Source organism: Erinaceus europaeus, chromosome 20 (assembly GCF_950295315.1).
Source record: "Erinaceus europaeus chromosome 20, mEriEur2.1, whole genome shotgun sequence".
Taxonomy (NCBI): Eukaryota; Metazoa; Chordata; class Mammalia; order Eulipotyphla; family Erinaceidae; genus Erinaceus; species Erinaceus europaeus.
Window position 1 is genome coordinate 45651949 of NC_080181.1, and position 15154 is coordinate 45667102.

General features: G+C 48.5%; 1 protein-coding gene across 1 annotated transcript in view; it reads left to right on the forward strand.

Moving 5' to 3' along the window:
• The first annotated feature begins 9231 nt into the window (after positions 1-9231).
• The window catches only part of CHSY1 (chondroitin sulfate synthase 1), a 63565-nt gene continuing 57642 nt past the window's right edge, over positions 9232-15154 (forward strand). The window contains exon 1 of the mRNA XM_007529257.3: positions 9232-10126. Coding sequence (XP_007529319.2) covers positions 9807-10126 — 320 coding nt within the window. The 5' untranslated portion in view covers positions 9232-9806. The remainder of the gene's footprint in view (positions 10127-15154) is intronic.

Consider the following 15154-nt stretch of genomic DNA (forward strand, 5'->3'; position numbering starts at 1 on the left):
GATAGAAGGAGAGAGAAAGAACCAGACATCATTCTGGCACATGTGATGCCGGGCATCGAACTTGGGACCTCATGCTCTGGAGTCCAAAGCTTTATCACTGCGCCACCTCCCGGACTACTTTTTTTTTTAATAAGAAAAATGGTCATTGGGGAATGTTATGCATGTACAAACTATTGTATTTACTGTTGGATGTAAAACACTAATTCCCCAATAAAGAAATTAAAAAAAAAAAAAAGGTCACTCCTAGTGTGGCTAAACTGAGTCTTGTATAACAGTCACAGTTTCATCCCTCAGTTTATGGAAATGAAATGCCCTTAAAATCTGACCAGCCCGAGCCACCGCGTCCCCTCCAGCCCAGCACCACGTCCGCACAGTAGCTCCGGGACTGGCAGAGTAGGGTCACGGCTACACTGAGGAATACCAAAGGAGACCACCCAGGACCAAAACAAGACAGGACCAGAATGACTACAGGAACCCACTAAATCACCCGTGAGTACAAACACGTGTGGCTGGTGACAGAGAAGAGCCTAGGGAGAGATTAAGTGACTGCTAACAGTCTGGCAGTTTATCAGTTGAGACACCACCTCCAGTCTGTTCCAACAAAGGACAGCTGAAGGGAGGAGAGGACTCCCCAGAGACTCACCAAGTGAGGAGAGGACTCCCCAGAGACTCACACCAAGTGCAACTCTGAGTCTCCATTGCTACTGCCCTCAGAATCTGGAGCAGTGGCAGGGAGGGACACCAGGGGACAGAGATCTAACCAGGAAACTCAGGAGAAGACCTATACCTTGGTGGCATAGCTGAGGGGCTGTGAAAGTCTCTTTGCATAACCACTAGATTATCTCTGCCACACCCTGCTTTATCTCTTGGTCAGGAGTCAGTGATTAAGCTAAGAAGCCTATTTATAGTTTAAAAGTCCTCAGGCTCCCATAGCCTACAGGGAAGGAAAAAAAAAAGGCTTTTAAACCACTGAGCTCCAACTAAGGGATTAAAATACTATTGAAACAGCTGTTAAATTCCACCACTGTGAATCCTTTAATTAATTTACTTAGACACAAGTCAATCCAGGCAACAGTGATCAGTAATTTGAAAAGTACTGAGAGAGGGAACTCATAACATAATATATTAAATGGTTAAAACAACAAGAAGAAATAATGGAGAAACGAACCAGGACAAGAGTCCAGCTAAAAGTCCAGAGGGTGAAGCACAAAATTACGAGTTCAACATCCAAACACTAGCTAAGGATATAATCACAGGAGTGAGTAAAGAATTTGAAAGAATTGTAATCAGAAATACAGGAACAACAAATGAGACTATGGAAGAAAATACTAATTATCTCCTGGTTATTAGAGAGCTGAAAGCTGAAATTGCTGAGCTAAGAATGCACCTAGCTGAACAAGCTAAAACAGTATCAGAACAGGGTAACAAAATAGATGAACTCCAGAAAACAGTACAGGAAAAAGAGAATAGAATGAATGAGGCTGAAGACAGAATTAGCAAGATCAAGGACGAATTAGAGACAACTAAAAAAAGAGGTAAGAGATCTCAAAAAGAGATTAAGAGATGCTGAAAACAACAACAGAGTCCTATGGGATAACTTCAAAAGAAACAATATACGCATTATTGGCATACCAGAGGAAGAAAGAGAGGGAGATGAAGAAAGCATTCTCCAGGCCATAATAGCTGAAAATTTCTCTAGTCTAGACAACATCAAAGACATAAAGATTCAAGAAGCCCAGAGGGTCCCAAACAGAATTAACCCAGACTTAAAGACACCAAGACATATCATACTTAGAATGGAAAGGAATAAGGATAAAGAAAGGATCCTCAAGGTTGCAAGAGAAAAACAAAGAGTCACCTACAAAGGAAAACCCATAAGATTAGCAGCAGACTTCTCCAAACAAACACTATAGGCCAGAAGAGAATGGCAAGATATCTATCGAGTGCTCAATGAGAAAGGCTTTCAACCATGAATACTATATCCTGCTAGACTGTCATTCAGACTAGATGGAGGCATCAAAACCTTCCCAGATAAGCAACAGTTGAAGGAATCAACTATCACCAAGACTGCCCTGAAAGAAGTTCTGAAAGGTCTCTTATAAATAATCAGACCACCATAAATAGGACATATATCAGAACACTCTAAAACTCTACAAGAATGGCGTTAAAATATCTTCAATATTTGATATCAATAAATGTCAATGGCTTGAATTCACCTATTAAAAGACACAGAGTAGGAAGATGGATCAGAAAATATAACCCAACAATATGCTATCTACAGGAAACCCACCTAACTCAACAAGAAAAATACAGACTTAAAGTGGAAGGATGGAAAACTATCATACAAGCCAATGGCACACAAAAAAGGGCAGGAACAGCTATTCTCATATCTGACATGCTAGACTTTAAAATAGATAAAATTTAAAAAGATAGGAATGGACACTACTTAATGCTCAGAGGATCAGTCAATCAAGAGGACTTAACAATTATTAACATCTATGCACCCAATGAGAAGCCATCTAAATACATCAAACTTTTACTGAAAGAGCTACAGCAATATATTAACAGCAACACAATCATAGTAGGGGACTTCAACACCCCACTCTCTCAACTTGATAGATCATCCAGGCAGAAAATCAATAAAGACATAAGGGAGCTAAATGAAGAGATAGATAAACTAGAACTATTGGATATTTTCAGAGTCATTCATCCCAAGAAACTGGAATACACATTTTACTCAAATCCATATGGGTCATTCTCAAGGATAAACCATATATTAGGCCACAAAGACAACATCAGCAAATTCAAGAGCATTGAAATCATCCCAAGCATCTTCTCAGACCACAGTGGAATTAAACTAACACTTAACAATCAACAAAAGATTAGTAACAGTCCCAAAATGTGGAAGCTCAACAGTACACTTCTTAACAACTTCTGGGTCAAAAAGGAAATAAAGGAAGAAATCAAAATGTTTTGAGACTTCAATGAAAATGAAGACACAAGCTATAGAAATATTTGGGACACAACTAAGGCAGTACTAAGAGGGAAGTTCATAGCCATATAAGCACACATTAGGAAACAAGAAAAAGCACAAATAAACAGCCTGATTGCACATCTTAAAGACCTAGAAGAATAACAAAGGAACCCCAAAGCAACCAGAAGGACAGAAATCACTAAAGTTAGGGCAGAAATAAATAACACTGAGAATAAGAAAACCATACAAAAGATCAATGAAAGTAAACGTTGGTTCTTCGAAAGAGTGAACAAAATCGACAAACCTTTAGCCAGACTCACAAAACAAAAAAGGAAGAAGACCCAAATAAATCGGATACTAAATGAAAAAGGAGTTATCACAACAGACACTGCAGAAATTCAATATATTATGCAAGGCTTCTATGAACAACTATATGCCACCAAGCTAGAGAACCTGGAAGAAATGCACGATTACCTAGATAGATACCTACCAACTTCCAAAACTAGGTAAAGAGGAAGTAGATAACATGAACAGGTCCATCACAGCTAATGAAATTGAAACAGTTATCAAAAATCTCCCCCAAAACAAAAGTCCTGGACCAGATGGTTTTACAAATGAATTCTACAAAACCTTCAAAGAATACCTCTACTTTTAAAAGTCTTCCAGAAGATTGAAGACACTGGAATACTCCCTGCCAGCTTCTATAAAGCCAACATCACTCTGATACCAAAAGCAGACAGGGACACAACCAAAAAAGAAAACTACAGACCAATATCTCTGATGAACATAGATGCTAAAATATTGAACAAAATTCTAGCCAACCGGATACAGCAGTATACTAAAAAGATTGTTTATCATGACCAAGTGGGGTTTATCCCAGGCATGCAAGGTTGGTTTAATATACGTAAATCAGTCAATGTGATCCACCACATCAACAAAAGTAAGACCAAAAACCACATGGTCATATCAATAGATGCAGAGAAAGCCTTTGACAAAATCCAACATCCTTTTATGATCAAAACACTACAAAAAATGGGAATAAATAGAAAATTCCTGAAATAGTGGAGTCTATATATAGCAAACCTACAGCCAACATCATACTCAATGGTGAAAAACTGGAAGCATTTCCACTCAGATCAGGTACTAGACAGGGCTTAGAGGAAAATATTGGCAGAACTCTTTTCTGCATAAATTTTAAAGACATCTTCAATGAAACGAATCCAATTACAAAGAAGACTAAGGCAAGTATAAACCTATGGGACGACATCAAATTAAAAAGCTTCTGCACAGCAAAACAAACCACTACCCAAACCAAGAGACCCCTCACAGAATGGAAGAAGATCTTTACATGCCATACATCAGACAAGAGTTTAATAACCAACATATATAAAGAGCTTGCCAAACTCAACAACAAGATAACAAATAACCCCATCCAAAAATGGGGGGAGGACATGGACAGAATATTCACCACAGAAGAGATCCAAAAGGCTGAGAAACACATGAAAAAATGCTCCAAGTCTCTGATTGTCAGAGAAATGCAAATAAAGACAACAATGAGATGCCACTTCACTCTTGTGAGACTGTCATACATCAGAAAAGGTAACTGCAGCAAATGCTGGAGAGGGTGTGGGGTCAAAGGAACCCTCCTACACTGCTGGTGGGAATGTCAGTGGGTCCAACCTCTGTGGAGAACAGTCTGGAGAACTCTCAGAAGGCTAGAAATGGACCTACCCTATGATCCTGCAATTCCTCTCCTGGGGATATATTCTAAGGAACCCAACACATCCATCCAAAAAGATCTGTGTACACATATGTTCTTGGCAGCACAATTTGTAATAGCCAAAACCTGGAAGCAACCCAGGTGTCCAACAAGAGATGAGTGGCTGAGCAAGTTGTGGTCTATATACACAATGGAATACTACTCAGCTGTAAAAAATGGTGACTTCACCGTTTTCAGCCGATCTTGGATGGACCTTGAAAAAATCATGTTAAGTGAAATAAGTCAGAAACAAAAGGATGAATATGGGATGATCTCACTCTCAGGCAGAAGTTGAAAAACAAGATCAGAAAAGAAAACACAAGTAGAACCTGAAGTGGAATTGGCGTATTACATCAAAGTAAAAGACTCTGGGGTGGGTGGGTGGGGAGAATACAGGTCCATGAAAGATGACAGAGGACCTAGTGGGGGTTGTATTGTTATATGGGAAACTGGGGAATGTTATGCATGTACAAACTATTGTATTGACTGTTGGATGTAAAACATTAATTCCCCAATAAAGAAATAAAAACAAAAATCTGACCAGCCTGTCCTTTCAAAATAGGTTAAGGAGGAGACAACCCACCTGGTAGAGTGCACACTTCACCATGCCTGAGCCCCTGGCACCACACAGGACCACCATGCACGAGAGAAACTTGACAAGCTGCTAGGCAGTACTGTAGTGTTTCTCCTTCTCTTTCTCACCTGCTGTCTGGAAAAAAAGAGAAAGTTCTGCCAGGAGCAGTGGGATTATACAGGACTGAAACCGCAGTTAGAGCCTTGATAGAATAGAAAACACACTCAACTGATTGATGGATGAATGGATGAATAAATAAATGAATGAATGAATGAATGAATTACAGAGGAGGGGTGGAGGGGGGATAGCTGGGCATTGGAGCCCAATAGGTATTAGAGGCATGAGACCGCAGGTTTAGTTCACAGAGTGGCATATGCTAGAGCTGAGCCTTGTTCTAGCCTCTGTCTCTCATCCACAGATACATATATACACACTCTCTCTTAAAAAAAAAAAGTGGTAGTGCAGTGGGTTAAGCACAGGTGGTACGGAGCACAGGGACTGACTTAAGGATCCCGGCTGGAGCCCCCGGCTCCCCACCTGTAGGGGAGTCCCTTCACAGGCGGTGAAGCAGGTCTGCAGGTGTCTGTCTTTCTCTCCCCCTCTCTGCCTTCCCCTCCTCTCTCCATTTTTCTCTGTCCTATCTAACAATGATGGCATCAATAACAACAACAATAACAAAAAATAAAAAACAAGGGCAACAAAAGGGCAAAAAAAGAATCTTTAGGTGGTACACCTGGTTAAGCACACATGTTACCATGCACATGAACCCAGGGTTCAAGCCCCTATTCCCCACCTGTGGGGGAAAAGCTTCACAAGTGGTCTGGGAGGTGGCACAGTGGATAAAGCATTGGACTCTCAAGCATGAGGTCTCTCTCTCTCTCTCTCTCTCTCTCTCTCCTCCTATCTTCTCTTATTAATAAATAAAATCTTTAATGTAAGAGAGGGGGGAGGGAGGGAGAGGACGGACACCAGGACACCATTCGTGGTGGCACATTTGATTCTGAGGATAAAACTCTTGGGACCTCACACTCAAAGAATCCAAAGCTTTATCCACTGTGCCATCTCCCAGGCAACTTTTTTTTTAAAAAAAGATTTTATTTATTAACTAATGAGAAAGATAGGAGGAGAGAGAGAAAGAACCATATATCAACCTGGTACATGTGCTGCTGGGGTTTTTTGCTTTATTTACTACACCATCTCTCGGACCACTCCCAGGCAGCTTTCTTAACCTTTATTATAAAAGAAACACTCCTCTTGAATCTGCAGGTAAGTCTGTTGGCCTAGGAACTCAGAGGACAGCTAGCGACCAGGGACTTGAAGCTGAATCCCTATCATATTCCAAATGTCTATCCCTGTCCATTATGTCTGTCCTCCCCATTAGATTTTATCCTAGGACAGTATATGGAAAGGAGAAAGATGTTCGATGAGCAAGCAGGTTAGGAAACGCTGACATCAGTAAGTACACTATGAAATTGGACAGCTGTAACTTGCCAAAGTTCTTCTGTTTTATGACTATCACTGGGAATTATGGGGCTGCTGCTGAATTTGGGGGCATCTGGTATTTGTGGTTTGTGGTCTTACTGGAAACCCCTTTGGATGTTTTTCCATCCTGTAATTCCCAGGTGTCTGTTCTATATTTTTCCCAGGACCACTTCTGGAATCCTGTACTCAGGAATATAATAGGCATTTTATTTTTAGATGTGGATTAGGGCGGGTGCCTGTGAGTAGGTGGGTGATGGACTATTTTTGACACAGATCATGAGTGCCAGACAAAGTGGTCACTTGCAAAGAATGCACAAGAGTGACCCTCGTTCAGTCGCACAGAAAGTCTATGTTTTCTGCAACGTGACACTTTTCAGTTGTGATCTTTTGGTCACATTAACAATGAAGCGTGATCCGAGGGTGACTGCAGGGATGTTTGTTGTCTTCTGTCCCCTAATTCCTGGGCTCCTTGGATGAAATGAAGGACACCTTTCAGGTCACAGGGAAATACTTTGCTCTCCAGGAGTTTCATGTCAAAACCATGTCAAAACCACAATATATCAGTGAATAAGTAGCAAGGTTAATATTGACTCAGTATGGGAAATTTCTTCAGCTTTTGTTATCTTAGCTGAGTTCTTTTTTTCCTTGCATCTGCTCCCGAAACTTTTTTTCTCCTTTTTAAAAAAAATTATTTATTCCCTTTTGTTGTCCTTGTTGTTTTATTGTTGTAGTTATTATTGTTGTCATTGTTGGATAGACACCTGCAGACCTGCTTCACTGCCTGTGAAGCAACTCCCCTGCAGGTGGGGAGCCGGGGGCTGGAACGGCGATCCTTCTGCTGGTCCTTGTGCTTAACCCGCTGCGCTACCGCCCGACTCCCTTTTTCTCCTTTTAATTTTAGACAGAGAAAGAAAGAGGAGAGGCACCACAACACCACTCCACCTTTCATGGAGCTTCTGTCCATACCCTGCATGGTTATCCCAAGGGGCTCTGGGGTTCTGGGGGTTCAAACCCAGGTCTTTTTGTAGTGAAGTGTGTGTTCTAACAGGTGAACTATTTCCGTGTGTGTGTAGAGAGAGGAGGGGCAGGGGTAGATAGCATAATGGTTATTGCACCACCATAAGCCAGAGCTGAGCAGTGCTCTGGTAAAAAAAAAATAGGGGAGAGAGAGAGAGAAACTCAGAATGAATAATGGTTCTGCAAAAGACTTTCATGCCTGAGGCACCAGAGGTCCCAGCACCACCATGAAACAGAGGGGGGGGGGAGGGAGGACACACACACACACACACACACACACACACACACACACACACGCATGCACACACGCATGCACACACGCACACATGGGCACACGCGCACACACACACACACACACACACACACACACACACACACACACACACACATTTTTTCCTTTCCTCAGAGCACTGCTCATCTCTGGTTTATGGTGGTGTTAGAGACTAAACCTAGGATTTCAGAGGCTCAGGCATGAAAAATTTTTTTTTTTTGCATAACCACTGTGCTATCTCCCTAGCCCTACTTACAAAGTGTTTTTATATTAACGTGAAAAAGAGAAAGACAGAAGACAGTGATTGCATCACTCTGCCACATGCAGTACCAGGGATCGAAATCAAGACCTCATGCCTGAAAACCGAATTGCACCCCTTCCAGGTCTGCTCCAGGCTTTTTTTTTTTTTTTTTGCAAAGGAATACATGCATCAATATGCACTGGGTCGTCCTAAAAACCTGTCTTAAAAAAAAAAAAAGCCAGAGCACTGATAACTGGCTGTGTTAAACCCCTGCCCGAGCCGCAGGCTGGGACGACCTGCCCGCAGAAGCCCGTCGGGGCCGCGGCGCTGGCGGCTCCCCCCCCCGGAGTTGGCGCATCCCCCGCCCGGTCAATGCCGGCACTGTTCGCGGGCGGGCGGGACAGTAAAGGCGGCTGTTCTTCCCGGCGAGAGGCGGCGGCGGCGGGTGGGCCCGGGCCCTGCAGCCGGCGCACGTCGCCCCGCCTGTTGATTCCATACGTGCCGCCCGCCCGCGGCGGGAACAGAGTCGCAGTGTGAGGCGCGGGGCGCGGGCGGCGGCGGGGCCGGGCGGAGAGTATCTGAGGACAGCCAGGGAGGGCCGGGCCCCGAGCCCCCTTCTCCAAGCGCCCCGCTAACTAGGCCGCCCGGCCCCGCGCCTCCCGCTCGTCCTGCCCCAAGGGGTCGCCCCGCGCCGCCGCTGGGCCGGCAGGACGGCGAGGGGGCGTGGCCGCGCGGATAACGGGGCCGGGCCGGGACCACGCCCCCTCCCTCCGCCGGGCCGCAGACCGCGCGCGAGGGGCGGGGCGAACGCCGGGCTCCGCGAGGAGACTTTTTTTTTTTTTTTTTTTTGGTCAAACTTTGGCCACGTGAACCGCCCCCCATTCACTTTTGGGCCAATCAGGCGGCGCGGACGGATCCCGAGAGGGGCCACGCGCCGCCGCCGCCACCGGGGCCGCTTCATAACGCGCCGTGCGTGACGTGAGGGGCTCCTGTGGCCATGGCGAGCTAAGCCGGAGGATGTGCAGCTGCAGCGGCGGAGCCGGCCACGAAGAGGACTGGGGCGGGCGCCGCGCGAGCCGAGCCGAGCCAGCCGGGGGACGCGACCCGGGCGCGCCGGGCGGGCCGGGGGCCTGGACTCGGCTGCCACTGCCGTCGCCGTCGCGCTGGCCCCGCGCCCCCCGCGCGCCAGCGGGAGGAGCCGTCGCGACCGCCGCCTCGCGCCCGAGCCGCCGCCGGCGCGCGCCGGGCATGGTCCGCGCTTAAAGGCGCAGGCCGCGGCGGTGTGGGCGGGCGCGCGGAACAAAGCGCCGGCGCGGGGCCTGCGGGCGGCTCGGGGGCCGCGATGGGTGCGGCGGGCCCGCGGCGGCCGCGGCGCTGCCCGGGCCGGGCTTCGCGCCGCTAGGACGGGCCGGCCTCCGCGGGCGGGGGCGGCGGGCTGAGGGCGCGGAGCCTGCGGCGGGGCTGCCCGGCGGGCGGAGCGGCGGGGGCATGGCCGCGCGGGGCCGGCGCGCCTGGCTCAGCGTGCTGCTCGGGCTCGTGCTGGGCTTCGTGCTGGCCTCGCGCCTCGTGCTGCCCCGCGCCTCCGAGCTGAAGCGCGCGGGCCCGCGGCGCCGCGCCAACCCCGAGCGCTGCGGGCCGGGCCGGGCGGCGGCGCCTCAGGCCGGCGGGACGCGGGGCGATGCGCGCGGGGCGCCGCCCTGGCCGCAGGGGCCCGCGCGGGAGGGGGCCCCGCGCGACAGCAACTTCCTCTTCGTGGGAGTCATGACCGCCCAGAAGTACCTGCAGACCCGCGCCGTGGCCGCCTACAGGTGAGCGGGAGCGGGTGCAGGAACGCCGCCCTCCCCGACCGGGTCTCCGCAGCGGGGCCCCTGGAGCCCTGTGGCTGCTGCAGCCCCCGGGGTCGGTGTGGTGCGCGCTGTCGCCTGCGCGCGTCTCCCCGCCGAGACCCCCGCGGCCGCGGCGGCGCCTCGGAGATGCCGGATCTGCTCCCGGGGAGGCTGCGGAGCCCCCTGCTCAGCGCAGATGTCACTGTCGCCGCACTCCTGTGACTGACTGAGAGGTGGTGCCCGCCCCGCCCCGGGCCTTTGGCAAAAGCAAGTTTTTATTTTATTTTATTTTTTTGGGGGGGGGGTGATCAGGTGGAGAGGCAGCCCCTCGCCCCGCCCCTCCCGGCAAAGCTCAGTTTCAGTTTAGGGATGTAGGTGCGCTGCCTGGCATCTGGGCCCCGTCTTGAGTCCTAGAAGTGGCTGGAATCACGCTCGGGATTAACAAAGGGATTAACCAAAGGGAGGACGTTTGGGAGCGGCAGATTGGTATTGGGGTGGACTTGACAGAGCAGAGGGCTGCGGGTCCAGGAAGGGGGCTTGGAGGAAACCTGACACGTGGGCCGCGGAGTTGCTGACTGTGCAGATCAGGCTCGGGGGAGGGGCAGGGGCAGGGGCCGGGGGAGGGGAGTTAGACTTTGAGAGCTCGCAGTGGGCCGGTGAGGGCCGGTCGGGCCAGGCCAGCTGCTGTGAGTTCTCAGTGGCAAGTCAGCTTGAGGCATTAGGCATCGCGAGGGGGAGAAGCGCAAACAGACCCAGACCCCAGTTCTTCTCAGGATTGGTAGAGGAGGTGGGTTCTAGGTCCTCGCGCTTGTGTTTTCATTAGGGTCCATCTCCCTGAAGCCTAGAGCCAGGTTCTGCGGCAAAGAGTTCTGGGTGACCCCAGAGCTTAGCAGGCAGCTGGTGGGAACTTAGATGGATTAAAGGCCTGAGAGCCCGCAGGTCAAGGGTTTCTTCCAGATGCGCCCTGAGTTAATTGCCTGGAATTTTGTGGCCGTCCTGCCCCAGCTTCCTGATCAGGGGCACATCCAGGTGAGACACCGAGGCTTCTCTCTGAATGGTGCTGGAGCGTGGCCATAGGTCGATGCATGTGGCTGCAGTCCAGTGACAAACCCTGTGACAGCCACAACTTGGGGGACAGTTACCAGTGCACTTTGTGCCAATAGTCCGTTGTGCCCTCAGCCCCCAGTCAGAAATGTCTTCCAGGGTAAAAATCAGGGTGAGCAGACCAGCAGGGGTCCTGTTACACCAGCAATACACAGCAGGAAACAGCCCACCAGAATCACTCTGGCCTCCAGATGCCTTCTTCCCAGTGCTCCACGCTCTTGCTTTTGACCTACCTGGTCCTTTTGGACGGAGGTTTTTTATCTCTGCTTAGGGTGCCTGTTTTCTTTCAGTCCGGACCTGGCTTGCCCTCTGGCCACAGTTCTCCTTTGTGTCAGCTCTATCTTCCCGATAAAGGAAACCCTTTTCCTGGAACCAGCTTATCCCTGCTGCTACTTCAGTCAGCTTTCCCCACATGCCTTTTTAAGTCTCTAATCTTAAGAAGTCACTTTACTTGGAGCCTGGGGGGTGACCCTACCCTGCCAGCCAAGGGCCTGGCTTCTCAGCCCCTCCACCCTGTGTTTAGACTGCAGAGGACAGTTTTAGCCTTCGGGGACTTTGGGGGTGTCCTGGACCAGGATGGAGGCTGTAGGGTGTGCCTTCTGATTATGGCTTTGCCTTGCCCGGCAGCCTGGGCCAGAAGCCCACACTGGCTCTTAAATTGGAAACGGCATGCCCAGTGCACTGTGTAAGTCAGCCTGATTCTTTAGCACTGGACTACACTTTAATTTGACCCTGGGTGTGCTCAGTTTTTACATTTCCCCTAAAAGGGAGACTCTGCTCTAACCTAATGTCTTTTTTGTTTGTTTCTTCTTTTTAAGATAAAATTTTCTTTGGGTTGAAGGAGATGCCAAAGAACATTGCGTTTGAAGGTGTACTTTTATTTCATGAGAGAGGGAAGAGGGAGGACAGAAAGGGAGAGAGAAGGAGATGCCAGATATGTCAGCATCAGCTCTGATGTACACAGTGCCAGGGGTCAACCCAGCCCTCAAGGGTGGAAGTCCAGAGGTTTGTGGCTATGCCAGCACCCAGCCCCGAGGCCAGCACCTTTAGTAAGATGGTGCCGTGGTGTGCTGTGTTGGAGAGTTGAAAACTGGTAGCTCACAATCTCTCTTTAATGACTGAGGTCCTGAAAGGAGCTGAGAAGGGTTTTGATGAACGCTAGAGGACCTGTGTTGAGGGCATGCACTTAAGTAATGGAGCCGCCCACCCTCCCCAGACCTGCCAGGAGATGTTAACGGGTGGTGACAGTTGACAGCAGGCAAGAAACAGCAACACAAGCAAAACAGAATTCAGAGAGACCAGCCAGGGACGTGTGTGTGTGTGTGTGTGTGTGTGTGTGTGTGTGTGGTCTTCTAGAGGCCTCAGGCACCATTACTGTTGCATTCATTGGAGTGACCTTAGCCTGTTAGAACACTCCCATCTGCTGAGGACTTGCTTCTCCACAGATGCTTGATGTCCTGTCCCCACCCCACCCCTAAGAGTATTGGTGACATAGCCATGAAGAGACATGGTCTCTTTGGGCCAAACTGCAAAGGATTTCAGCTAGCAGTGGGCACCATGGTGGAGACAGTAGGATAGGGTGAGGGCTGGGTGGTGTCCTCTCTGGTGGATGTTCTAAGAAGGAAGAGCTCAGCGTTTGAGCCGAGATATGATGAAAGGTCTGATGAGGAACCAGTTGCAGTGAATTCCTATAGATCTGCAAGGCCTAGGGGAGAGCCAGAAAGTCTCAAATAATTTGGAAAGGCACTCCAAGCAGGCCAGTAAGAGGAGGCGCTGCCGCCCCAGAGTGCGCTCTGATCTGGTTGTATTTTATTCTAGCTGAATTAGAAAGCTTTGTGAGACATAGGCCAGAAAGGGATCTGGTGGTGTGTTCTGAGAAGACCATTCACACTGTGGTGTGAAGCTTGCAGGGGAAGGAGGGGTTGCAAGTGCAGGGAGCATGGGGGGGGGGGCTGGTGTGATTGCAGAGGGGATAGGGAGGGTGGCTGCTGCATGCTGGAGCCTGCATCAGGACTAAGATGGAAGTGAATTCCCATGGCCTCCAGGTTATTGCCTCGAACGGCTGTGTCATTTATTGAGGTAGAAAAGTTAGGGAGAAAGCGGTGATGAGATAGCAAATCTGGTTTTACCCAGGGCAATGCTTCAGAAAGCCTCTAGACACAGATGGACGTAGCCTTAGTTTCATAAGTATAGTGAATTTTAAACTTTTTAAAGACTTTTAAAAGTGTCTATTCTGGATAGAGACAGAATTGAGAGAGGAGAGGGAGAGAATCAGAGAGACACCTGCACACTTGCCTCACCACCGCTTGTGAAGTTTCCCCCTGCAGGTGGGGGCCGGGGGCTTGAACCCAGGCCCTTGCTCTTAGTGGCATGTGCGCTCAACCAGGTGTGCCACCCAGCCCCTAACGTAGTGAGTTTTAATTGGCATGGAGAAAAGGTGGATGTCTGAAATAATGAGTGGTGAAGCCCAGAGGCTCTCCCATAGTAAAATTCACTGTGGGTGCTGGGTAACTGGGACCCTAAACAAATCAACACAACATCTGTCTTGACTCATTTACACAGTTTTTGTACCTTAGGTAGTTTCGCTTTGAGGTGGCACCACTATTCTTCCAGAGGAATTGATTCTTCTGGTTAGTGATGGGACTTCCAAGCCTGTGGCGTCCTTGCGTCTGTCCTCTCTGCCACAGTTCATATTTTCCTCCTTAGTTATGTTCCTTGACATGCAAGAGAAGTCAGATGGTGACGTAGCTCATTCTTTTTCATTCTGATTCTAGGGATTCCCCCTAAAGACATCACCTCAGCCTCATTTCTCCCCTAAGTACTACGTTGTCTTGCCACCGTCTGTTAACATAACTCTTTTCCCTACCAATTTGAAATGCCATCTTCATCCTCCTCCAAATTCCTGACTGTGTTTTTGGACTTCCCACTTTGTCCCATTTGTCTTCCTGTCTGTTTTTGTGCCAGTACCATTCGTTGAAATTATTGGAGGTAGAGTTTTATATTTTAATATCTGGTAGACAAGTTCCTTTCTTACTCTTTTGCTTAAACATTTCTTGGCTACACTTAACCTGCTCTGTCTGGGAGAGCTTTCTTCTTCTAGCGTTTGCCCAGGGAGAACTTTGATGCCTTTTTAATATATTTTTTAAAATCAAGTTTGATTTAAAAAAACACACTTTTGTATGCCCAGAACACTGAACTAATCCAACACCTTTTGTTTGTCTTAATTCTTAACCTCCCTCTGGACTGCAGATGGGGAACTGCTTTGTTCTTCCCCTCCTTTCTCTGAAGAAAGGTGGATGGTTTCCCTTTGCCCCAGGAGTGATAAAGGGCACCGTTGGAGATTAGCATCAGTCTGTAGGGAGTTGTGGGAGGAAGGCTGGAGAAACACGAGCCATAGATAGAGGAATCTTATTGCAAGATCTTGTTATACTCGCTAATGGCCGCCTCTAATGCTTCAAATGAAGGCAGACTGTTCCTGTTACCAAACTTAATGAGCAAATCAGAGAGTGTGTTTCCTTCTTTTTGAAACTCAGTAAACCATGGTTGTCCTGACACAGTTTAAAGCAACACTTGCTTTAGCAGATGGACTTCAGTTTAACAAGGATGTGCTGGCAGCCTTCAGTAACCCAGATAATCAACCTGTAAGTGAGCTTTGGGAGTAGACTTGAACTATAGAAGGAGACAAGCGGGAAAATGTGGTCCTGCTAAGAAGTTTATTGTCTTCTTCCTTTTCCCCGTCCTGACCTGCCGTGGCTTCCTATATGCATGATTCCACTGCTCCCAACGGCCTTTTTTTTTTTTTTCTTTTTCTTTTTCATTTTAGTTTCTGAGACAGGTGGGGAGAGAGGGAGAAGAGGGACAACCTTAGCACCTACTACCCCACTGTCCATGGAGCTTCCTCTGGTG